The 25,369-nt window shown below is 36.6% G+C and overlaps 1 protein-coding gene across 3 annotated transcripts in view; it reads right to left on the bottom strand.

The window, feature by feature from the left end:
* Positions 1 to 210: 210 nt before the first annotated feature.
* Positions 211 to 25,369, bottom strand: part of UBE2E3 (ubiquitin conjugating enzyme E2 E3) — an 89,861-nt gene continuing 64,702 nt past the window's right edge. For all 3 annotated transcript variants that reach the window (XM_082631185.1, XM_082631184.1, XM_082631186.1), the window contains 3 exons: positions 6,538 to 6,670; positions 2,486 to 2,633; positions 211 to 845 (listed from right to left, as the gene is read on the bottom strand). In XM_082631185.1, the coding sequence (XP_082487311.1) occupies positions 748 to 845; positions 2,486 to 2,633; positions 6,538 to 6,670 (379 nt within the window). In that variant the 3' untranslated portion in view covers positions 211 to 747. The remainder of the gene's footprint in view (positions 846 to 2,485; positions 2,634 to 6,537; positions 6,671 to 25,369) is intronic.

The raw sequence follows: 25,369 nt of genomic DNA, 5'->3' as shown, positions 1-25,369 counted from the left end.
ATATTTAAACTCATGTATTCTCTCATTAGGACTTAAAGGAAAAAAACTCTACACATTTATAAGATTTCAAATGTTTTCAATTTAATAAATGATTTATTTATACTAGTCCTCTGTAGTTAATCTTCATATTCACATTTTTATTTCATCAACAATCATCTCAGACACACCTTCTAACAAGACTGACTTAAAATATTACGACAGGAAACTATGCCTTCAGGAGCATGTTTATTGTGTTTGAGATGATACATCAGGTGCTCTCTGAGCTACAAAGGGTAAAAGGAAATCCTCTCGTTACAAACTGACAAAGGTAAAAGGTAAAACATTTTTCACAACAGCATGAACCACATACTCAGAAATAGATCTGGGTTTAATACAAATGACATAATTCCTAGTCATCTACGGCTACTATTATAACTTCATACAGATAATGAATTAGGCTAAAATGCACTATAATATTTGGTAGACTTCAGGACCAGTATCCTTAGTACATCACAAAATACACTTTGATATCCCAAAGAAGCAAGACTTGCAAGTAGGCGTTTTAAACGTAACTAATCTACAGCTACAAAGTTCTACTCTTGATAGCATTTACCTTTTTGGGGAGTCTCCCAGTCTCCAAAGGATAAAAGCAGAGAGTAGAATCAGTATAACATATACACAGAAGTCCGTATTGTAAAGGCTATAAAGATTTGCAGCACAGTGAGAAGATGCCTTCTGCTCCTTCACACTGCATACAAATTATGTGAATTATGTTGCATATCGCTTGGTCCACTGTCTGGCTATCCTGTCATGTTCTGCTCTGTTGGTCAAATACTGAGTGGCTATGCTTCCAACCAGAGGATCCGCTGGAAAAGTGGAAAGAACATTAAAAGATATTATACGGTGTCTTAAAGGTTCAGTTCTAACAGTCTATTGAACTGAAATGCTGATTTTTCAGCAGCATCTTGATATATAATGGCTAATTTCTCAAAAGAAAAATGTTTGAAGTAACATAATCATCTTTATATTTTAATATTCAAATTAGAAAAGCCTCTATAAAAAATAAATATTGAGTTGATAAATCTGATTTTTAAAAATGTGTATGCCTTTAACATACAAAAACTATTTTTCACTCAGCATTTTATTGAACAATAAAAGTGTGCTAGATGATTGTATTTGTTTTTCTACGGATATTTAAAAATTAATTTTTCCAAACTCAGATCCTATGATGCAATGCTATTCAGAATGAAATATTTCCTTCATTCTGTACAATAACACGACTTAAATCATTACCCTTACCTCCATTTGAAAGCTTACTTGCCATTTTGTTTTAAATAGTACTGAGTAAGAAATTGAATCTGAGATGTAAATTTTATTTTGAATTTTTTTTTCAAAAAAGGTGTACTATGTACTATGTACAACATTTGAAGTACACCAAACGACAGCCAGTAAAACGTAAAGCTCTCTTCCCTCCTGACTCCAACTACTCAGAAGTTTCTCTTCCTGGCAAATAATTTATACCTGTTCACAGCATTTCTACCCAGAGACATTATACACATTTATAACCATTTAGAATATTGTTACACACGTGTGTTTTTTTTCAGTGCCTTGCTTTTTTACTTAATATATCTTAGAGAGTTTTCTCTATCCATTCACATAGAGCTACCTCATTAAGCTACATCCTCTATTAATGGATATGTAGGTTATTTACAATCTTTTGCTTTAATAAAAGATGTCATAATGAATATCCTTCTATATATCATTCTATCTATCTATCTATCTATCTATCTGTATTTTGGGTATATGTATAACTGCTAGGCCTAATATAACAGTAATAACCTTTGGTGATTGGTTAAATATTTAGAAAAAATAAGCCAACTTCTTTAAAAAATGACCACTTAGTAAGAGAGCATATGCGAAATCCCAGGTCTAAACATTATTTTTGCAAGTCAGCTACCCACATTAAAGATCATGTGTGGCAGTTAGGCATTTCTTACAGATTACACACTAATGACTTTATCTCTGAGTTCTTAAAATCATAATCTAGTCTAACTCTCTCATCAGCTATCATTTTGATATCGACTATTACCACATCTAATACAACCAACCATAATCCAAAAAGGAAGGGAGAACAAGAAGCCCTTCAATACTGAGAGGCTGTGTTAAAGCACATGGCAGCATGGAAGGAGCAAGAGAAGGAGGCAGTGGTGTAAGAAACATTACTTCACTCCCGTCAAAAGTGGTTTGTACACCTCCATTAATTTAGAAAACAGAGAGTCACCAATGACAGGAGAAAATAATTATAGGGTAGTATGCCATTAACAAATTAAAGGAAGTTATTGTGAAACTTTTGGTCTATTCTAATTGAAATGGCATTGATAATTTCCTCAAAAAGTGTTTTATGCTGATCTTTGTACCAACAGCATTTACTTCTCAACTTCACTTTAAACTGAAAAAAATGCAGTTTTTGTAGCCTCAATGTATGTGTTAATAAAAATCTGCTTACCAGGGTTGCAGTCTGTCAAAAGAGAACAAATTGACAGCAAAACCTTTGAAATAGTCAAAGCAGGACTCCAGTTGTCTTTAAGGATGTCCAGGCAGATGACTCCCTGACTATTGATGTTGCAGTGATAGATTCTGGTGCGGAAAGTAACCTAAGGGCAGTGACATTAAAGACAGAAAGAAAATAAAAAGCTTTATTACCAACTAAAACTCTCACTAGCAAAAATGAAGTGGAACATATCACAGATCATAGCAAATAGCATATAATTTCACTGAAGAGCTAACAAACACTAGGTTTAAGTAAGAGCAAAATTAAATGGTTTTATTTAATTCAGTTCAAAGAAACTGTTTTTACCCAGTATAGCAGGAACTATATTGCTTTTAAACCAAATGAGTCGCTGAATTGCTTAAACAAATGATACGGTAATTCTATGAATGTATGTGTGGGCATGCACGCATACACCACTATTTAAAGACAGGAAGTGAGGGAGAACAGAAACGTTTTGGTGCCAAAGGTAAGAGAAACTAGTGAAGAGTTTTTTTAAACATAAAGCTAAAGTTACATTAGTTTCTTAGTAGAAAAAGGTCACCAACTTAGCTAATCTCTTGCCATGTGTCAGAAAATACTGGAGAAGGTTGGTGAAATCACCAGCCTTTCTATTTCTCAGACTTTCATTTCCACAAATGGCTCACTGTCTTGTTAGACTAAGACAGTAAAACGAAACAAGTAAGGTCCTAAGCTACTGAATAAAGGAAACTATTATATCCTTGAGATATGTGAAAAAAGAGAATCAATCATAGAAACAAACACTCACCAGTTTCAAACAATCACAAACACAAATTGGGTGGCTAATTCTTAATTTGGAGTTGCAAAGAAAAAAGACAGTTCCTGATCCCTTGGAACTAGCAATGCACTGTGATCTCCCAAGTGGAGTCTGGGAAGACAATGTTTAAAGCACTCAAAAGTGTATTTCTGATAAGGACGCATAATTAAAAACAAGAAAGAAACCACTGGCGTAGTGGTGAAGGAGGAGAAAGAGACCACAGTAGTACTCATTTTATCCACAGTTTTGCTTTCCATGGCTTCAGTTTTGGACCCCTGAGGTCAACTGGGGTCCAAAAATATTACATGGAAAATTCCAGAAATAAACAATTCATGCGTTTTAAATTTTGCACTGTTTTGAGTAGCATGATGAAATCTTGCACTGTCCTGCTCTACCCTGCCTGGGTGTCCCGCATAATCCTGCCCAGTCAGTCTACTAAGTAGCATCTTGGCTATCAGTTCAACTGCTGCGGTACCGCAGTGCTTGTGTTCAAGTCACCCTACTTTATTTGATAATGGCCCCAAAGTTCAAGAGCAGTGATGCTGGCAACTGAGATCTGCCAAAGAGAAGCTGTAAAATTCTTGCTTAAGTGAAAAGGTGGAAGTTTTTGACTTAATAAGGGCAGGAAAAAAAATTCTACACTGAGGTTGCTAAGATCTATGGTAAGAATGAGTCTTCTATCCGTGAAATTGTAAAAGGATAAAAACACTTGTGCTAGGTTTGCTGTTGTACATCAAGCTGAAAAAGCTACAGGCGTAAGTGCTGAGTTACAGTGGAAGAGGCATTAAGTTTGTACAAGATATTTTGAGAGAGAGAGAGGGCACAATCACATAACTTTTATTACAGTATATTGTTATAACTGCTCTAACTTTATATTATTAATTATTATTAATTTCTTACTGTGCCTAATTTATAAATTAAACTCTATCATAGGCATTTATGCATCGGGAAAAATAGCATCATATAGGGTTCAGTACTATCCGTGGTTTTAAGAATCCATTGAGGGTCTTGGAACATACCCCCTGAGGAGAAGGAGGGACTACCGTATATAACTCTAGAACTGTTCTAACACAGTACATACTAGTTACACAGAGCTCTTAAAGTGTGGTTATAAGAATTAAGATGGGCTAGAAGTGTAAAATACATACCAGATTTCAAAGACAATATCAAACAGAATGTAAAATATGGCGTTAATGATGCTTCTATTGATTACATGTTGAAACGACGATATTTTTGGATACACTGGATTAAGTAAAATATTATTAAAATTAATTTCACTGTTTCTATAAAAAATTACACATGTAGCTTGCATTATATTTCTATTAGACAGCCCTGCTCCAGAATATGGGAATAATGTATGTTCATATCGTTGACAGCTGACTACTCAATAGGTATGCATGACTTACAAACACAATTAATACTCTGATTCCTTTCAGCTTTTAACAATCAATGAACAGAAGAGAATTAAATTTCTATTATTCTTCAAGAAGTTCAACACCTTATTTGAACTTCAAAAATAAGCAGAACTGTAGAGAAATAATTATTCCTAAACCAAGATAACAGCAGAAGTCTTATTTCTTTTTCACTTGTCCCACTATAGATCTGAGGAGTGCTTAATAATGCTACATAAGATATCTTAGGGAAGAGGAAGGGATCAACATTAAAGGGTTACAAAATAAAAGTATTGAGACTTTAGCAAAAAAATTAACATGTTAAATTAATAAATAGCCATCATATTAACCAACATAATTATGACAAATCATATATAGAACTATGCTAGTCAATCTCTATTTTCCATTGAAAGATTCTAAGAAAAATGTTTCTTCCTTTAACAAAGTTTCCCTCATGTATAAATTTCATAAAAACTAAATATTGCAAACTTTTTTCTAATTTTGCTACCATGTTAAAACCAATTCCAATATGAAAAATGATGAAAGTAGAAATAAGCCTCACTATAAATACAGTCATGTGCTATTTTGCTAAGGTTTTTTTTGCTATAATACAGAAAACTTAAGCACTGAAGGCAAACTGAATAGTTAATGATATATTGGCATTTAACATGTGTCATTCTGAATGTGAAGACAATCTGCAGTATTATTAACATGAGGGTTTTGTCCCTTTCTTTGATTGATCTAGCAAGAGATACTAGACATACCCGAGAACATTAAATAAGACAATCATTTAAAGATCTTAGGTTCTGGTGGGACCACACAGTAAAGCACTCAAAAACTGACAGCTGTAGTTGACAGCCAATACCTCTAGGTGATAGGGAAACTTGGTATCTGCAATTTGAGGTAAATACCACTAGGTGGAACTGTTGTTACCTTGTTAGATAAGGGAGAAATGATCTGCCGCCTTAAAAAAAAAATCCTTTATTTTTACACACACACACATAACAACACACATGCACGTGAGGCAGGCATTAAATCGCAACATATATTTTAAATAGTGAAGGGAACATAAGGAACTACGTTGACAGTTAAGGGCTTGATAACACTTCTCCCTGACATGTCAGAAGTCTTTCTAACGACAGCATAATTATGCTCAGGCTTAATACTGATGGTAAAAACTGCTGGCTTGACCATTTTATTGGGAGAAGTCAGAGGAGGAAGCTATTCAAGTAACTGTTATGTTTAAGACTTGAAAAATAATTGCCAGTGATCACAAGACACAACTCAACCCTTCTCGCTGTTATCCACCTAATTCACATTCAGAGACAACAGGAGGCCTAAGTCACCCAGCCGCCCTCACTCCCATCAATGCATCATACTTACAGAGGGCACAAAATAAGTTTATTAAATAGTACTAGCTCTCTCTTCTTTGCTATAGATTTCTAGTCTTTGCTCATCTATAAAGATAGGGTATTTAACACAAGATTCAAGTTACTTAACTCTTCTTTCCGGAAGCTGTCAGACAAATTTACTTTTTATCCCAACAGGTTTCTTAAGCAAGGTTCATAAGATACTTTTTCTCATATCATAAACCTAAAATTTATGTGCTTACTGATGTGAAAAGTGGCATACTTTTATTTACAATTAACAAACTCTCCGCTGATTACAAAGTTATTTGTAAAAGACAAATCAATTACTTCTAGTTTTAAAATCCTTGGTTACATGAGAGTTTCTGTATAATCCATGAAAAACAATTAAATAAAAATAACTGCATCCATCCCCTAGAATAAACTGACTGTGGAAAAGGATAAGTATTAAAGAATGCAATTCTAGGTTCTTACCTTTGGTGGCTTAAATGGATAATCAGATGAAAATGTGATATCCAGAAAAAACACACCACCTTCATATACAGAACCTGGTGGACCAAGTATAGTCGATCTCCATTCATAAATGTTATCTCCTTTAGGCCCAGCACTATTTAAAAGAAATTAAAAATCAATGTGTATATCTGTGATCAATGAATTTAACATCTTAAACCAATTAAGTATCAAAGGTAAATTAGCAGTCTAGAACAATAAGAGATAAGTATAAAAGAAATAAGTCTCAACCAACTTGTGCATGCATGTGTGTATAAACATATTTGGAAATATTTCTAACTTATAGAAAAATCACAAAAACAAAGAACACCTGTATAACTTTATCCAGAATCCCATTTTGCTCATTTGCTTTATCAACTCCCTCTCTCTCCCTCTCCATCGCCTCCTCCTAAAAAAAAAAAAAAAAAAAAAAAACAAACCACACATACACAACACACACACACACAAAGTGCTTTTCTTCTGAATCATTTGAGAGTAAGTTGAATGTATCATGGCCCTTTCCCCATAAATATTTCAGTGTGCATTTTCTAATACAACTGCAATATAGCTACAATTTCAGTAAAAGTAAAATCCATACAATACCTACAATCTGCAAAATAATGTTGTCAACTGAACCAATTACGCCTTAGAAAAAAATCTTAATTTTCCTCCAGATACAAGATCCCAGTCTTGGGATCAACCATCTATATATCCTGTGCCTTTAGTCTCCTTTAATATAGAGCCTTTTAGCCTTCCTTTGCCTTCTATAATATTAATATTTTTGAAGAATACAGTTTTTCTTTTAATAGAATGCTCATCATTTGGAACTCGTCTGATGTTTCCTTATGATTAGATGCAGGTAGTTCAGTCCTGGCTAGAAGAGAACGTAAGTGATGCTGTGTTCTTCTCAGGGTGTCACATCCAGAGGCACACTGGTGATGTTAATTTTCACTATGCAGATCAAGTGCTGTCCAATTTTCCTACTGCAACCAATAAGCAACCTTTGCAAATACCCCACTCTTCATCAGAATTTCTCCCCTAGATTTAACATCGACTTGTGATTCTTGGCTAAAGTAAACCTTACTATGATAGTGATAAAATCATAATTTTCCAATGTCAGCATTTCCTCCACATTTACCAGCTGTCCCCTGAGCCCTCTCTTCTCCTGATTCTATGAATATGTATGTGTATTATTGGTGAGGTCTCATGGATTCCTATCTTTTTTCCTAATGATTTAGAATTCTTACTGAATTTAATTATTTTGATACTCAAATCACCCCAGATCTGGCCACTGGGAACACCTTCAAAATGACCCTGTATCCTTGTGATAGGCCACCATCATTTTTTGGAACACTTCCTTACTTTCTGGCCTAACGATATGTTCCAGGCTCCCATCCTTGCAATCTGCCATTTCTTCAAGGAGCCCTGGTTCCTTTTAGTGGGAATGTTGTTCAAGGTCTGAGTGCTAGGTGCTACTAAACCCCAAGTACATTACATTGTGTTCAACACCATCATTTCATTTATAAACTACAATGACAGATAATACAAATAAAGTCTAAACTCACAGTTATTTGTTAGTAAGACACATCCAATACCCCTTAAACCCTTTTCAAATTTACCTTACGGACTTCCATTTTTCTCTAACCTTTACACTTTAGACTAACTTGACTTTCTGCACTAAGTTATGTATAAAGTTTTTCTTCTTTTAAAATGACCATCAGTTTATAAATGATCTGCATGTTTGATTTAAAATAAGTGCAAACCAGCATTGATAAAGCAACCACACTAACTACAATAGGACATTCAGGTATACGTTAAATGATTTAACTATAGCTTATTCATTCTGTAAAACATACACTGCAGACTGTAAACATCAAGTAGGCGATGCTATCAATAATCACTCTGACAACAGTTCATACAGAAAGGGTGGAGAAAACTTGACGGTACAATCAAAATGTTTACAGGATGTTTCAAAAACCTATCTTTAAGGCAGATATATATGAACTATAAAATCTTACTTTTATGGCCTATTTAGGGAAAATACACTTTTGAAAAATACTATCTTCTCTAAGTTTTAAGCATACACAGCAACTGGAACTAATTACAGTAATGGCTCATTGTTCTATCATCTGAGAATCAGGTATATTCCTCAAGGGTATTTTCACTGTAACTAAAGGCATACAAAATGAAGTACCAATTTTGTTTAAAAAAAGGAGAAGCTTAAACTGATTCAATGGCATTTCCTTTTCTAAGTTAATTTTTCCCTTGATGACTCAAAGTAATCGTTATAAAACTATAGTATGAGACTTTTATAGTACAGCTGCTATACTAAAATGTTTTAAACTACACGTCACACACTGATGATAATAATGATGATGATGATAACAACAGCAGCTAAGGTTTACTCCATAATAAGCCAAGCATCTGTCAAAGCACCACAGCGCATATCTCATTTAATTCTCCTTACAAATCTATGAAGTAGGTACTATTATTATATTCCTATTTTTAGATGAGGAAACTAAAGTTCAGAGAGTTAAATAACTTTCCGTAGGTCCCACAGCTACAAAATACTCAAGAGAATTTGGACAAAGTCTGCATAAATCTCTATTGACTTCAATAGTTTTGCTATATTTGTATTTCCTCTTATAATTTCAGTGCTACTATGTGTAATTTAATCTCCAGTCAAATTCTGCAAATACTTACTTGGGTAGGAACCTAAGGAGAGCAATTCTCCAAAGAAACCAAATTTCCTCGGTGATATTCTTTGGTTCTTGGCAGAAGAACTATGTTATGCTTCAGATGGCTGGGGATTACTATATTTTAATGAATCACAGAATTTCAGCATGAAAAGGATCTGGTTGAAGCCAAACCCCTCCTTTTACACTTGAAGAAACCAATTCACAGAAAGTAAGCGATCCATTTTAACTCTGCTCTGCCAGTTGGTAGAAGAGCTGGAATTCCCACACCAAGTTCTTGGTTCTTAAATTTGCTGTCTTCTCAGTTATGCTATTCTGCTACAAGACACTAAGGATATGGTTATTGCAGCAGGATATGAAATGTGACTTTCCCTACTGTTTTGGAGTAGACCTAGTAGGGTTGCAGCTTATGGCTGTGTTCTAAGGAACCTAGCCTAAGGTGAGTTAGGGCTAAAAATCCAGCTCTTGTTGGCTGCCTTGTCTGGAATAAGAGCCCCCATTTTCCTTCTCACAAAGGTGCCACCTGCTAATCAAGATGGGGGGCTGGGGGCGGTAAGGAGGGTGTGTGTGGGTGTGCTGGAGGCACAACTGACTCCACCCTAATTCAAACATAACATTTTATAGTAATTGACCTGCCACTGAGGCTTCACAGCTGAGTAGAAAATGGGTGCTAAATGCTGACAATCTCAAGATGGGTGCTAGCCACACCTTTTCACTAGTTCTCAATCTTCTCTCTTTCTCTTTTCCAAAAGGACAACACTCCAGCAATTCTACACTCCATCCTGGATCATCTATTTTTCCCTCTCTGGTGAATCATGCCCACAAGGATGCTACAGCGCCACTTCCCCAATCTTTATTTAAAAACTAATCACGATTCCACTACCCCCTCCAGCTCTCATTTCAATTACCTCTAACAGGCTCTTAACTCCCCCCACCACTCCACTGAAGCAGCTCTCATCCAAGGTCACCAGTGACCTCATCACTAGACTCGACGCTCATTTCTCAATCTTCATCTTATATGACTGGCCCAGCAACATTTGACACAGTTGGTCACTTCTTCCTCCTTGATATACTTTCTCTGCTTTGTTGCTAGAATAACATACTGACTGGTTTTCCTCCTAACTTTCTTGGCCTCTCCCTCTCAATCACTATTGCTGTTCCTTATCTCCCTAACCTCTAAATATTGCCAATCCTCCAGAGCTCAGTCCTTAAACCTCTTCTCCTTTCTAACTACATCTACTCTTTTGTTGATCTCCTGCAGTCTTATGGCTTCCAATAGCATCAGTAAGCTCTGAAACTACAAACCTGTATCTCTAGCCTACACTTCTATACTAAACTCCAGAGCTATACATCTAAATGCCTACTAAACACTCTTTATTTTGAAATCTAATATTTTGTATCCAGTAATTTTGAAAAATTTAACATGCCCCAAACTGAATCCCAGATATTCCAATTCCTCTTACAAGCTTCCCTAATTCAGCTAATGGCAACCCTTTATTATTTTAGTTCCTCAGGGCAAACACCTAGACCTCACCCTTGACAACACTCTTTCTATCCCACCTCCTGTAAATTCCACTGGTTTTCTCTTCAAAACATACCTCAAATTCTACTACTTCTCCCTACTCCTACCACCTCAACCATAATTGAAAACACCAGCATTCTCTGCCTGGTTAATTACAATAGCCTCCTTGCTTCCTTCCACCTGAGGCCCTAAGCCCCACCACGGTAGTCTATTCTCAATGACAACCAGTCAGAGCGATAAGTAAATCAGATCATGGGACTCTGGTCAAAACCCTCCAATGGCTTACCTCCTTATTCTGTGTTAAAGTCAAAGTCTTCTGACCTATAAGGCACATCACCACTACCATCCTTCTTATCTGCTCCTCCTTTCCTCGCTCAACTGGCTATAGCAACCTGTTTCTCCAACTAAAATGTACATTTCCACCTCAGGGTCTCCACACCAGTGTCTCTGCCTGGAATGCTCTTCCTCAAGATACCCACATGGTTTGTGCCACCACCTTCTACAGGTCTTTCTTGGCTCAAAAGCCACCTTCTCAGTGAGGCCTTTCTTGGCCACTCTATCTAAAATGTCACATACAGTCTCCACACATTTCACTCGCCTTTCTATTTTTTCTCCATAGCATCTATCACTCTCTAACATATATTTTATCTATTTATCTTACTTATTATTGTCCGTCTCCCACTAGAAATGGAAGCTCCATGAGGCTGCAAGATGTGGACCAGGCTCTTCAACTTACGGTGAAATGGGCTTTTTATGCCCTGAAAATCAGATGTATTTTAATAACTCAAAGTGACTAAAGAGTTGTGAGATCTGCCCAAGGGGAGAGGAAAGAGAGATCTCACGGAGCAGTGGGCCCCAACCTTTTTGGCACCAGGGACCGTTTGCATGGAAGACAATTTTTCCAAGGACCGGGGGTAGGGGGGATGGTTTCAGGATGATTCAAGTGCATTACATTTATTGTGCACTTTACGTCTATTATTATTACATCAGTTCCACCTCAGTTCATCAGGCATTAGATCCCGGGGGTTGGGGACCCCTGTCACAGAGCATGTTTAATGGCAGAGGAAAGGGAAAAGAGGAAAGGGGGAAGCAGAAAGGGAACTTTTTCTTAAATGGGTATCCCCTGCTTTTAAAAAACTCCCTTTATGCCACTTTGCTCTTACGAAAGACTTACATTAGTACCTGTTTTCACCAACCAAAAGAGATGCAAAGAAGATTTTCGCTTTTAAAAAAACAGGTGAAAAGCAAAAACAGCGTTCAGTCTGTTCTGCAGTGAACATTTTAGAGGCAGGGAGAGCGGCACCACCAAGCTCCTTCCCTGGGAACTACACTCAGCATCTCAGCATCAAGCCTCCGGAGCTTTGAACTGTGTCTGTGAGCATCTGTGCTTTATCTCGATTTATTTTGTGCTGCCATTAGCAAGATGTGTCCTAAGGTAACTGCTTCTTCGCTTCACATCATTTAGGCTTACGAAAGGTTTCATAGGAACACTCTACTTTCAGATAGTGGGGTAAACATGTATTTATTTCATAAGAAAGGGTTCATTTACCTAGTAATTTACTTCGCTGATACAGCAGAAGTAAAATCAGTCCAGCTCTGAGTCAAATTAGGAAAAGGCAGAGACAAAGTTAACAGGGGCTTTGTTTAGTGCAACCTCAATATTTTGCTAATGCCAAAAAGAAAGATCAATTGTTAAATTCCAGAATTGAGGACGTCAATGTTTGTTTAAATACCACTAAGAAAAAGAGTATTTTATTTTCCTGTTTTTCCCCTGCAAACATTACCTTCCTCCCTTTAAATACCATGTTTCCCATAAGCTATTATATCTTCTGCACAAAACAAACAAAAGTAAAAAGCAGAAAGTTTAGATAGAGTGACAAACTTGCACCTGGGAATTTTCTGTTACTAGCTGCTCTTATTGTTAATGAGTAACAATATTTTAAACATTAGCAGCAAGAGGACTGATCTTAGCAAAATCCATTTTCTCATCACTTGAATATTCGTTCAGCAATTACTGTTACTGCAAGGGTCATAAACACTAGCCTTTTACAGCACTGGTGTGATTCCCCACAAGAACTCTCAAATGCTTAATTTAATAACAGATTCCATTTTACAAATATCCTTTTCTTAACACAATGCTTCTTTATACAATTTTTAAATCTCATACTAAGCCAACTGCAAAGATTTACACTAAAATCTGTATGGTTTTTATCCCTATGGCAATCTTAAGAAGAGCTGAATTAAATTCAAGGAGAAAAGAATATAACATATGTCTGACTTAAGACGGACATAACTATGAAAAGTGGTGTACTGGTGAGTGTCCCGTCCTAAAGCATTAAATTGTTAAAATAAATATACCTGTGTGTGTAGTGTGCATTAAAAAAAAAGTCCTAATACAAAGTTCTTACTTAAGCGTGGGTTTAATTTTACGGCTACAGAAATGAAAGAGCTTGAGCTAAGATGCCATGTTGGTATAACTTCAATAGACCTTATCCACCATGACTAAATTTTAAAATACTATATATTAATATAAAATCTGTTAAAATACAAATAAAATCAAAGAAGAACTAAATAAATGGAGACTACTATATGTTCATGGGTAAGAAAACTCAACACTGTCAAGATGTCAGTTCTTCCCATCTACAGATTCAATGCAAACTCATCAAAATCCCAGCCAATTATTTTGTGGATATCAACAAACTGATTAGAAAGTTTACATGGAGAGAAAAAGATCCAGAATAGCCAACTCAATATTGAAGGAGAACAAAGTCAGAGGACTGCCAGTATCCAACTTCAAGACTTACTATACAGCAACAGTAATCAAGACAGTGTGGTATTGGCAAAAGAATAGACGAATAGATCAATGGGACAAAACAGAGAGGCCAGAAATAGACCCACATAAATAAAGTCAAGTGATCTTTGACAAAGGAGCAAAGGCAATACAATGGAGCAAAGACAGTCTTCAAAAAATGGTGCTACAACAACCGGACACCCATATGTTAAAAAAATGACATTTAGACACAGACTTTACACCCTTCACGAACATAAACTGAAAATGGATCACAGGCCTAATATAAAATGTAAAACTACAAAACTCCTAGAAGATAATATAGGAGAAAACTTAGTTGCCCTTGGGTATGGTGACGCCTTTCAGATACAGTACCAAAGACACAATACAGGAAAGAAATAACAGATAAGCTGGACTTCACTAAAATTAAAATATTCTGCTCTGCAAAAGACAACATCAACAGAATGAGAAGACAAGTCACAGACTGGGAGAAAATATCTGCAAATGACACATCTGATTAGGACTGTTATCCAAGATACACAAAGAACCCTTAGAACTCAAAGAAAAAATGAACGACCTAATTAAAAAATGGACAAAAGACATGAACAAAGATACCGCACCAAAGAAGATACACAGATGGCAAAAGAACATATTAAAAGATGGCCAACATCACATTTTGTGGACTGAGTGTTTGTGAGTTGTCTCCCATCCACCCTCAAAGTTCATGTTGAAATTCCAACGCCCGACGTGGTGGTGTGTGTGTGTGTGGGGGGGTGGCTATGGGAGGGAATTAGGTCCTGAGAATATAGCCCTCAGGAATGGCAGTGAGTGCCCTTATAAAAGAGACCCCCAGAGTTCCCTTGCTCCTCCTGCTATGGAAGGACACAGTGAGAAGACAGCCATTCACGGGCCATGAAGCAGATCTTCATCAGGCACGAAATCTGGAACTTCCCAGCTTCCAGAACTGTGAGAAATAAATTTCTGGTGTTTGTAAGTCACCCAGTCTATAGTATTCTGTTAGAGCAGTCCAAATGGACTAAAACATCATTAGGGAACTCCAAATTAAAACAACAAGATATCACTACACACCTATATGAATGGCCAAAATCCAAAACACTGACAATACCAAATACTGGTGAGGATGTGGAGCAACAAAACTCTCATTCATTGTTGGTGGGAATGCAAAATGGCAGAGCCACTCTGGAAGATAGTTTGACGGCTTCTTACAAAACTAAACATACTCCTACCATACAATCCAGCAACTGTGCACCTAGGTACTTAATGAATTGAAAACTTATGTCTATATAAACACCTACGCATGAATGTTTATAGTAGTTTGGACTACTGAACGTTTATATAGTTTGGACCATCCATAATGGTCCAAACTTCGAAGCAAACAAGATCTCCTTCAGTAAGCAAATGGATAAATAAAGTGGTACATTCAGATGGTGGAACATTATTCAGCCCTCAAAATAAATAAGCTACCAAGGCATTAAAAGACATGGAGGAAACATAAATGCATATTACTAGAAGCCAATCTGAATCATACATACTGTATGATTCCAACTATATGACATTCTTGCAAGTCAAAACTATAGAGATTGTAGAAAGATGAATGGTGGCTAGGGTTTAATGGGGAGGATGGGATGAACAGGCAGAACATACAGGATCTCTAGGACAGTCTAACTATTCTGTATGATGCTACCATGGTGGATACATGTCATTATACATTCATCCAAACCCACAGGACGTAGAACACCAAGTGTGAACCCTAATGTAAACTAAAGTCACCGAGTGATGACAGCGTGTCAAATGCAGGCTCATCAATGGTAGCAGATGTACTGGTGCAGTGTGAGATGTTGGGAGAGAGGAGGCTGTGCATGTAGGACAGCAGGTACACGGGTACTCTGTACTTCCTGCTCAATTTTGCTGTGAAGCTAAAACTGCTCTAAAAATAACGTTTATTAATTTAAAAAAATACAAATGAAGTTTAGAACAAGTAAATGTTTCCATATTAAAGCAAAAAGTACTGTTTCTTTAAGTGCTGGTTTATAGAAAGAGTTTGAAACACAATAATGTGTTTTAAAATCAGGTAATTTGGAACTCTGGATCACATTTTAACCACAGTAATATAAATGGTGGTTTCAATGCTGGCTCACAAGTCAATTTAAACCATTTCCCCCATAACTTTAAGTGAGGTGCCATGTATGTGAAGATCCAGACTTTTCTTTTACTAATGGAGACATCAAGAGTACCTACCCTCCCCTCCGAATCGCTAATGCAAACGCCCACCGCCCTTTCTCCTCCTAGGGCCTCCTACTGTCTCTTGGCTGAAGCCTACAGAGTTCTACCTTCCCTGTGACACAGGAAGGTGGAGTGGGGGGAGAAGGTATGTGTGAACTAGACTGAACAACTTCTGTGCTGGGAAAATGTGTCCCAACAAGAACAGCAGCTGCAGCAACAGCAGCAACCTGTGCACTGACTGAGCATTTGTATGTTGCCAGGAGTCACTACATTAAATGCTGTATATCTCATTTAGTCCTCACAGTAATACTATGAGATAGATACTGTAACTATCCCAGCTTCCCAGATGAGAAAACCAAGGCTCACAGCAGTTAAATAGCTTCCCCTAAATTCTCATGGCTAATAGGTAGGCAGACACAGTCAGCCTATCTAGAGAGAATACAATCTTAACCATATCTTTATTATTTCTTTCCAAACTTCAGTTGTTTTATAAGTGAACAGGTTTATTCCTGACTGCTTTGGGAAAAGTTTTATTTCTCTAGGTTGAAAGTAATTAGGAGATCACCATTTATTAGGGAAATATAAGACAATGGGAGAGGGGAAATGGCTTAGGAAACAATACAGGCAAATAATTCCACTAACTACAAAATAGACCTAGAAATCTGCTAGCAGTTCACAACTATCTTCCCATTCCCCACCCCCAGAATGACCTCTTTCTGGTAAACTTAAGGCCTTAGGAAGTCTGTGGTACACATTGCTTATTAAGCCATACTGTGCCTTGTTGAGCATATGGATTCACTTTGAACCTGAAATATGTATTTGAGCCTTTGTAAAATTTTGCATACTTTCCACAAGACGAGTCAATGGAGAAAACAGAAACAAATTCATTCATTTATTCATTAAAGATATGAGTGTCTACTATTTTGTGCTGAGCACCTGTGCAGGAAACTAAAGATATAAAGGCCACTGCCTTCAGGGAGATTACTGCCTACCTGAGTAGATAGTGATTAGTCAAATTCTAGCACACACACAAATGCAGCAGAAAATGTGCTACAGAGGAGAGGTATATGTACTTTGCTGAGTGACAGGAAGATGTGACCTAGTCAGGCAGTGCAGGGAAGATTCACAGAGTTAACCAATGTTTGAGATGATATTTGAAACTCTAAGTGGGAGTTAACTAGGAGAAGGTAAAAGGGAAGAGCTGGGGAAGACTGAACAGCATATGTAAATGCCCTGAGGTAGTAAGAAGCAAGGTGAACGGCAGCGCCTGCAAGTTAAGTCTAGTGTGGTAGAGACTCAAAGAGAACTGGGGGGTGGGGTGCGGTAAGAGATGAACTGAAGAGGCAATTAGTAACAAATATCCGTGCAGGACCCTGTTAGGCTATATTAAAGATCTTGTCTTTATCCTAAAAGCAACAGGGAGACATCAAAATATCTTAAGCAGGGAAGGGGGTCACACTAATATTTACATTTTGAAAACATTCCTTATATTGCTGTGTGGAAAATGGTCTGGAAGAGGACCAAAGAGGCTTTGTCAGTGGACTACTGTGATAATTCAGGTAAAGATTATGGCAGACTGGACTAAGGTAATACCAGAGATAAAGGGAAGAGGATGGATTTGAGAGGGATTTAGGAAGTAAAAAATCAACCAAACGTATGTTTTTGGAATATGGGAGGTGAGGGAGAAGGAGATATCAAGAATAGTTCATAGTTTTCTGGACTGTACAACTGAGATGGATACAGATACCTTTTACTAAGATACAGACAATGAACAAGGAGCTGGTTTTGGATACACTAGGATTAAGCTGCCTTTGAGATACACAAGAAATAAATATGTCAATGATGTGTGTGTGTGGTGGGGGGAGTTGGGCTGCAAATATAAATTTGGGAGACCTTGGTACACAGGTGGTAACTAAAGTCTTGCAGATGGGATGAACCAGACTGTGGAAAGAATACAGAGTGAGATGAGGAGTTGACACCTGGGATGAGAGAACCACACATAAGTCATGATAATATATGGCAGACCTGTGACAGGTGTGTAACAGAGGGACAAAAAAAAAATGGGAGCAAAGCAGAGGAGAGATTAATTACATGAAGAGATATGGGGGAAAGCTGGGTTTGAAAAGGATGTTATAGACTAAGGAAGACTTCATCTGGTAAGGACGTGGGGATCATACCAGCTCACTGTGAGGAAAATAAAAAAGTAATTTGGAAAGATCTCTAAGACATATGTTAAATGGGGTTGGTGGGGGAACAAAAAAGAAGAAACAGAAAGAAAAAGGAAGGTACAGAACAGTGGATATGAAAAGCTATCTGCATGTGTATGCTGGCAATATAAACAGACTCTTTCTGGAAAGATACACAAGAAAATGGTAATAGTGGTTTCCTCTAAGAATAGTTCTCTACAGTAGAAAGAAAACCTACTTTTCACTGTATACTCTCTTCTATTCTATTCTGGATTGTTCACTATGTATTTTAAAAAAGTATTTTTTTTACTTGCTTCTTAATTTAAAAAGTAAGGTGGTGGGGGGGTGGGGGTGGAAAAAAACAACAGAAAACCCAGTGAGTAAAGCACTAAGGTTACAGGAGAAAATCTAAACCATAAAGGTTTTTAAATAGGCAGAGTGAATTTGTATGATATGCTATGCTATCCTCAATCCTAGCACTCTGGCACTAGAGATTTCCTAATTCTGGAATAACAAAGATTTAATAACAGCTTTTAGATATCTTAGGTAACATCCTTTCCCCCATTCTTTGCACATTATAAAGTCTAGAGCTCATCCAAAATTTAAGCCATTTTGCCAATGAATTGCAAATCTGTATCACCAGTCAACCATATTTGACAGGATCATGTCATTTTAATTTACCACCTTCTACTTTAAGACAAAGACTATGACTGGGTAAAATACAACTAACAAGCTGATAAATGTACAAGCTCTAGTCTACTTTATCATGAAGCTTAAACTAAGCACAAACTCTAAAAGTACCTGTTGGTGTTTTTTAGTTTTTCTATATGTTTTGTTTTGAAGTTTGATTTGAGAGCCAAGTATGAATTGTGTTGTGTGCTGCATCTTTGTTCAAAACTTAATAATCCACACTGAATCCCTGACCCGCAAAAAACTTTCAAAATTAAATAAATCTATTTCCTGTTTATGTTCTGTTTTATGGAAGATCTTTTTCCTTAGCAGATAATGTAACTATAAAGCTTTATAATATAGATAGTACATATAGATATAAAACTGTAAGTGAGATACTCCCAAAACTCAGGGCTAATGATTCATTTTTGTAACATTTACTGAGTAACCACTATATGCTGGGCACTGTTAGGTACTGAAAATAGAGTGATGAACAGAATAGACATGACCTCTGCCCTCACAGAGATTATACAAATACTAAACAAACACCACAAAATTATTAACATGAAATAATACTGGATAAATGCAAAGTTACTTACATAAGCAGAATATCTCCCAAAAAGAGTATAGGAAAAAGAGTACTTAACAAACTGATCCTTTGTTTTTTTTGTCCTAACACATCTAAGGAGTGGGTTATACTCCTGTCAGTTGACACTGGTTCACTCCAGTAATAGGGGAAGAGGGAGGGAAGGAACAGTGTGGAGAAAAACTCCCAGGTGATTTTAATAAGCAACCCTCTTAAGTACTACTAAGTTGCCGCAACTAAAGATCCTGTATGCCACAACTAAGACCCGGCGCAGCCAACTAAATAAATATTAAAAAAAAAAAAGATAACTACTAAGTTCACTGATGGTATTACTACAGCTGAAACCATGGGTTGCAACTTTGGCTTCCAAGTGGAATCACCCACGGAGCTCTAAAAATTACTGATTTCCTAGGCTGTAGCCCTGAGAGATTCTGATTTAATCAGTGTGGGAGTGTGCTGTGTGATCTGAGCTTACAGAGATTTAAAAACTCATCAGGTGATATAAAGTGCAGCCAAGATTCAAAACAACTTGGGGGAGCAGGAGATCTGATATGCAGAAGAATGGGAAATGGCAGAATAGAAACACAAGAAAATATTCTAATTCTCAGATATGACATCATTATCTAGGCTGTGTAACTGTTACTCCTATTGTACAGACAGATGTTAACAGGCTATGATAACTTCTTGCCAAAACTCATTATCATCTTTGGATTACAGTGAATTTATGAAGGTAATGCTACTCTGGTTGGGCTCAGCCAGGGGCATGCCAGCCTCCCTGGACACCTTCCCAATCACCACCTCAAAAAGCTACAATGATAAGCAGCAGAATACAACAACTTGAAAAAAATTGGTCAAATGAGAAAGTGTCTCAAAAATATTCTTACTCATATAAGGCACAAATAATTTTGCCTATACATTTGTCTCTAAAAAGTAAAATGCTTTATGATAGTTCTAGATCCTTGCTCTTGCTGTTCTCTGCTTTCTTGCCTTTTCTCTCCCTCTCTGATTATAAAGCAGAAGCAGACTTAAAATCACAAATACCGAGTAGAGCAATTAGAGATGGGTAAAATACTGTTTAAAATAGTATATTTTGCATTTAACATGTATCATTAAGTCTAGAACATTAATCAGTAACATCACTAGATATTATTATGACCACCGTACTATAAAATACTTTTAAAACAGACCTGAACAGTTTCAGACCTGCAACTACCATTTGGGGTCTTTAGTAATATCATCTAAAAGAATATAAGACAGCAAAAGGTTCACTAAGAAGATCAAAAATATATTAATCTATGTGACATAAAACAGTTCTATTGGCATAACACTGGAATATTGAAACCAGGTTAGAAATGTTAAATTACAAAAGCAGTTGCTGCACCGTAAGCTAAAATACTCCTTAGGGTAAGACCTTACAGAAAACACAACCTCCTACTCATGTTAACCCTGCATTCTCTATCACCTTGAAAGATCCTTTTTTTTTTTTTTTTTTTTGCGGTACGCGGGCCTCTCACCGCTGCGGCCTCTCCCGCTGCGGAGCACAGGCTCTGGACGCGCAGGCCCAGCGGCCGCGCCCCACGGGCCCAGCCGCTCCGCGGCATGCGGGATCCTCCCGGACCGGGGCACGAACCCGCGTCCCCTGCATCAGCAGGCGGACTCCCAACCACTGCGCCACCAGGGAAGCCCGAAAGATCCTTTTTTTCCCCACTTCCATCTCTTACTATCTGGGTTTGCCCTAAAGTTCATCAGTCTTTAACTACCCTACTTTTTGTTATATATACCACAGATATCATTACACACACTATATATAGTTATTGCTTAGAGATAACTTATTTCACATGAACTACATATAGATGGTTTCTAAATCTTTAATTGTAGTGTGCATATTTTGCATTTATCACTCTGCTTCTTCAAGCACTACTTACTGAATGTTATACTTATCTGTCCAACTGTCACCTCAAACTCAACAAGGTCAAAATAATCTTCAAAATAAAACTTGGCCCTTCTAAAGACCAAAAATTATAGTACTTGATAGCAAAAGTGTGGGAGGAACAGTCATGCTCACACATTACTGATGGGAGGAGAGAGGAGTATAACTTTTTAAAGGTTAGCTACGTGTCTCAAGAGCCAGTTGATCAAGTAATCCCACTTCCAAGAAGCTGTCCTAAGAGAATAAACAGAGACGTGGATAAAGATTTTTGTACAAGGAGTCTCAAAGTAAATTAAAAATGAGACTCAAATGTCCAACAAAATGGTAATAGTTAAATGACATGGTTTTCAATGAACTATAATGTAGTCACTAAAAATCAAGATTCTGAAGATTTACTGACACTGGAAAATGCTCATACCAGATTAATGTGCAAAAAGGTCACAACACTGTATTAGTAGTAATCAAAGTGTAAAAAATATGTATATATATCATACTTTAAAGAGGATAGATGGAAACATTAACAGTGGTTATGTCTATACTGAAATCATAGTTGATTTTTATTATGTATATTTTTGCTTTTGATTCTTATCAAATATTCTATAATAATTATACTTTTATAATCAGAAAATAAATGTTATTTAAAAACAATAGCACTTTCACTTATTGTTCAAGTTATACAGACTTGAGTTTTAAGCTTCCTTCTTCTCCAGGCCCCATATCCAATCATTCAACAAGCCCTTTTAAGCAGTCATTCTTGTAACACAAGAATGGAAGTAACAAACTATTGGGAAGGCTTAGAAATCCTCTGGAATCCTTGGAAAAATTCCTCATGTTTTTGATCATGCCATTTCTCCCACCTCCATGATCATCCCTGTCTCTTTCAATGTACTTTATTGGAATTAATTAATAAATAGAAAGCCCTCCCTAATACTAAAGTGACTTCTCCCTTCTTCTGAACTAATTTAATACACACTGCTGTTTGGTTTTTTAGTTAGGTTACACAGATGGAGGGGCAACCAGAAGAAGAGCACAGCAGCTTGAGGTCAAGGCAGAAAACATGAAACATGTAAACAACCCCTGAAGGCACCAAATAGTAACATGTTACACAACAACAGTCTTGAGTTAACAGGACAAGACTGAGTGATGCTCAGTACATATTCTGTTTCCTGAGACAAGTCAAACATTAATTATCAAACATCTGGAAAACTTAAAATGTTCTTGAAAACTGATGTGTTAGACCAAAGAGACATGACAACTAAATGCAATGTGGTATCCTGGAATGGATCCTGGAACCAAAAAGAGAGTATTAGTGAAAAAAACAATAAAATCTGAATAAAGCCTGCAGTTCAGTTAGTAGTAATTTACCAGTATTAATTTCTTAGTTTTGACAGATATTAGCAGAAGGTTTCACAAATATTTTCTCATTTCCAATTGCTTTCTATTGCCTAAGGCGTAGGCACCATTATAGCACTAAGTCAATAGTGCTAAGGTCTGCCCAGATGAGAGATGACGTCTTCTGCTTCACACTCCAATGCTCTTCTAGACTACGTTGCCTCGTGTCCAAGTTTTGGTTGTCATTCAATCCACCGAGTGAAAGCACCAGCCATGGAATGAATATAGTTCTATTTGACAAAACCTTATCACAATTTGCAGTATTAAGAATCCTTTTGTTTCACGGCACTCACAGAAAACCCTGACATCCATTTTAGCCATTAGTACATAAAATATATTTCGTACTAAGCTTGCATTACTGTTCAGTGCCCCTATGAGGAGAGGTAAAGGGCTTTGTCTCAAGTACTATTAAACACTCTAAAATCTACTTTAAAAAGAAAAAAAAAAATGCCAGTGAATCTTTGAAGCACTACTCTTCACTGTACTTCTTTAGAGAAAAGGAAATGTGCTGAAGCATCAGAAGAAAACACTAAGAGCCTACTCATGAAAATTCAAGTCTCCCGTTCTTCCAAGGTAAAGACTATTTCATTTACTGCACAGTCCAACTCTTTTGATCAACCTAACAATATAATAGTAAGGAGAATAATTTTATAAAAATCCCAGAAAATGTTTTGCTAAATGACATTTAAACTATGATTATTTTGAATATTACAGTTGCTGAAAAGTGATTTCCTTTGTCATCAGGAAATCACTATTTCCTGGTAAAGACTATTTCATTTCCTGCACAGTCCAACTCTTTTGATCAACCTAACAATATAATAGTAAGGAGAATAATTTTATAAAAATCCCAGAAACTGTTTTGTTAAATGACATTTAAACTATGATTACTTTGAATATTATAGTTGCTGAAAAGTGATTTCCTTTGTCATCAGGCTAAACGGTTTTTCCAGTATTTTAACCTATGATACACCTGAAAGCTCTAGTGATTAGTCACCCTCATCCTTTATATTATACTTTCCACTAAATAGAGATTACAATTTCTTCTAACCTTAGAAGTTTAGATGTTATAGCATTTTTATACGTCCCAAAGCAGCTAGTATAATGCTTTCCACATAACATTTAATAATATGCTTGTTGAGTAAATGTCAAGCATGATAAAAGGCATCATGGCACAAGATTGATTCTTTATAAAAATATTTTTTGTCCTATCCACCAATTTTTTATTTTATGTACATCAGAAATCAGGCACTGTAGACCGTGGTAGGGATAAAAAAAAGATAAATAAAATGCCACATAACTAAATTTACAGAATGGTTGCAACACAGTGTAACATGTGCAGAACTATAGACAGTTCAATGTCCCATGGAAGGATGAAGGAGGATGTATCAACTCTGCTTAACTGTGTAGAAGAGAAGGCTCTATGCATGCCTGAATATAAGGCAATCCACCATTTTCCCAGTACAAAGAGACAAAAAGTTTTTTCCCTCCAATCTAATTACATCAATTTTTAGGAATGCCAAGCAAACAGTCAGCCATTTAAAATATTCACTAGTTTTGAGATATTTAAAATCACCCAATAAAATAAAAAATTAACTTGCAAATAATGCTTTTCTCATGTTTCATTAAAATTTTATTCAGCTCCTTGACATCAGTGTCTTCACCATCACCAGAATCCTTTTCTAGAGTACACGATCTTCACTTCTAAGTTATCGAGATACAGCACTTTTTGATTCTACAATTGACACCATTGTCACAAATTTTATGGTGGCCAAAAGTACGATTTATACAATCTTTAAATGTTTTTTTGTTCAACCTAAAAGCATATTCCTTATACACTCAATGGGACCACTTATTATATTCCTTTTTACATGTTTTAATCAGCTTTGTTGAGTTATAATTGATAATAAAATTCACCATTTTGAAGCGGACAATTGGTTAAGTTGCAACAAGGATATATAGTCCTGTAACATCACCACAATCATCATACAGAACATTTCCACTACCCCAAGAGTTTCCTCATGTCCCTTGCAGTTAATCTCCTCTCTCCACCCTTATCCCCTAAGAACTACTGATCTGCTTTCTGCCATCACAGTTTTTCCTTTTCTAGAATGTCATATCAGTAGAAGTATAGAGTAAGCAGAACTTTGAGACTGGGTTCATTCATTTAGCATAATCCCTTTAGACTCATTCATGTTGTGGCATGTATCAGTAGTTCATTCTACTACACAGATATATCACAATTTTTATTCACTCATCCAGTTTGTAGATACTGGATTATTTTCAGCTTTTGACTATTAGGACTACAACTGCTATAAATATTCAAAGTACATCTCTGTAAAAACATGTTTTCATTTCCCTTAAGTAAATGCCTGTAAGTTGTATTGGTGGGTGTATTCGTTTCCTAGAGCTGCCATAACAAAGAATCACAAACTGAGTGGCTTAAACAACAGAAATGTATTCTCTTCCAGTTCTGGAGGCTAGAAGTATGAAATCAAGGTGTTGGTAGGGCCATGCTCTCTTGAAGCTTCTAGGAAAGAACGTGCTCCATGTCTCTTTCTTAGTTGATGTTAGCGTCTGTAATCCTCAGCAGTCCATCTCTCCCCTCTGTATCCTCTTTGTCTCTCTCCTCTTCTTCGGAGAACACAGGTCGTATTGGATTAAGAAATCCCTACTCAAGTAAGAACTTATATTAAGCTGCAATGACCCTATTTCTAAATAAGGTCACATTCTGAGATACTGAGGGTTAGGACTTAAACATACCTTTGGCGGGGGGTGGGGGGCGCAGGCACAATTCAAACCGAACA

Source organism: Mesoplodon mirus (genome assembly GCF_964341445.2).
Source record: "Mesoplodon mirus genome assembly, chromosome: 8".
Classification (NCBI taxonomy): domain Eukaryota; kingdom Metazoa; phylum Chordata; class Mammalia; order Artiodactyla; family Ziphiidae; genus Mesoplodon; species Mesoplodon mirus.
This window is presented reverse-complemented; position numbering and strand designations above follow the sequence as displayed.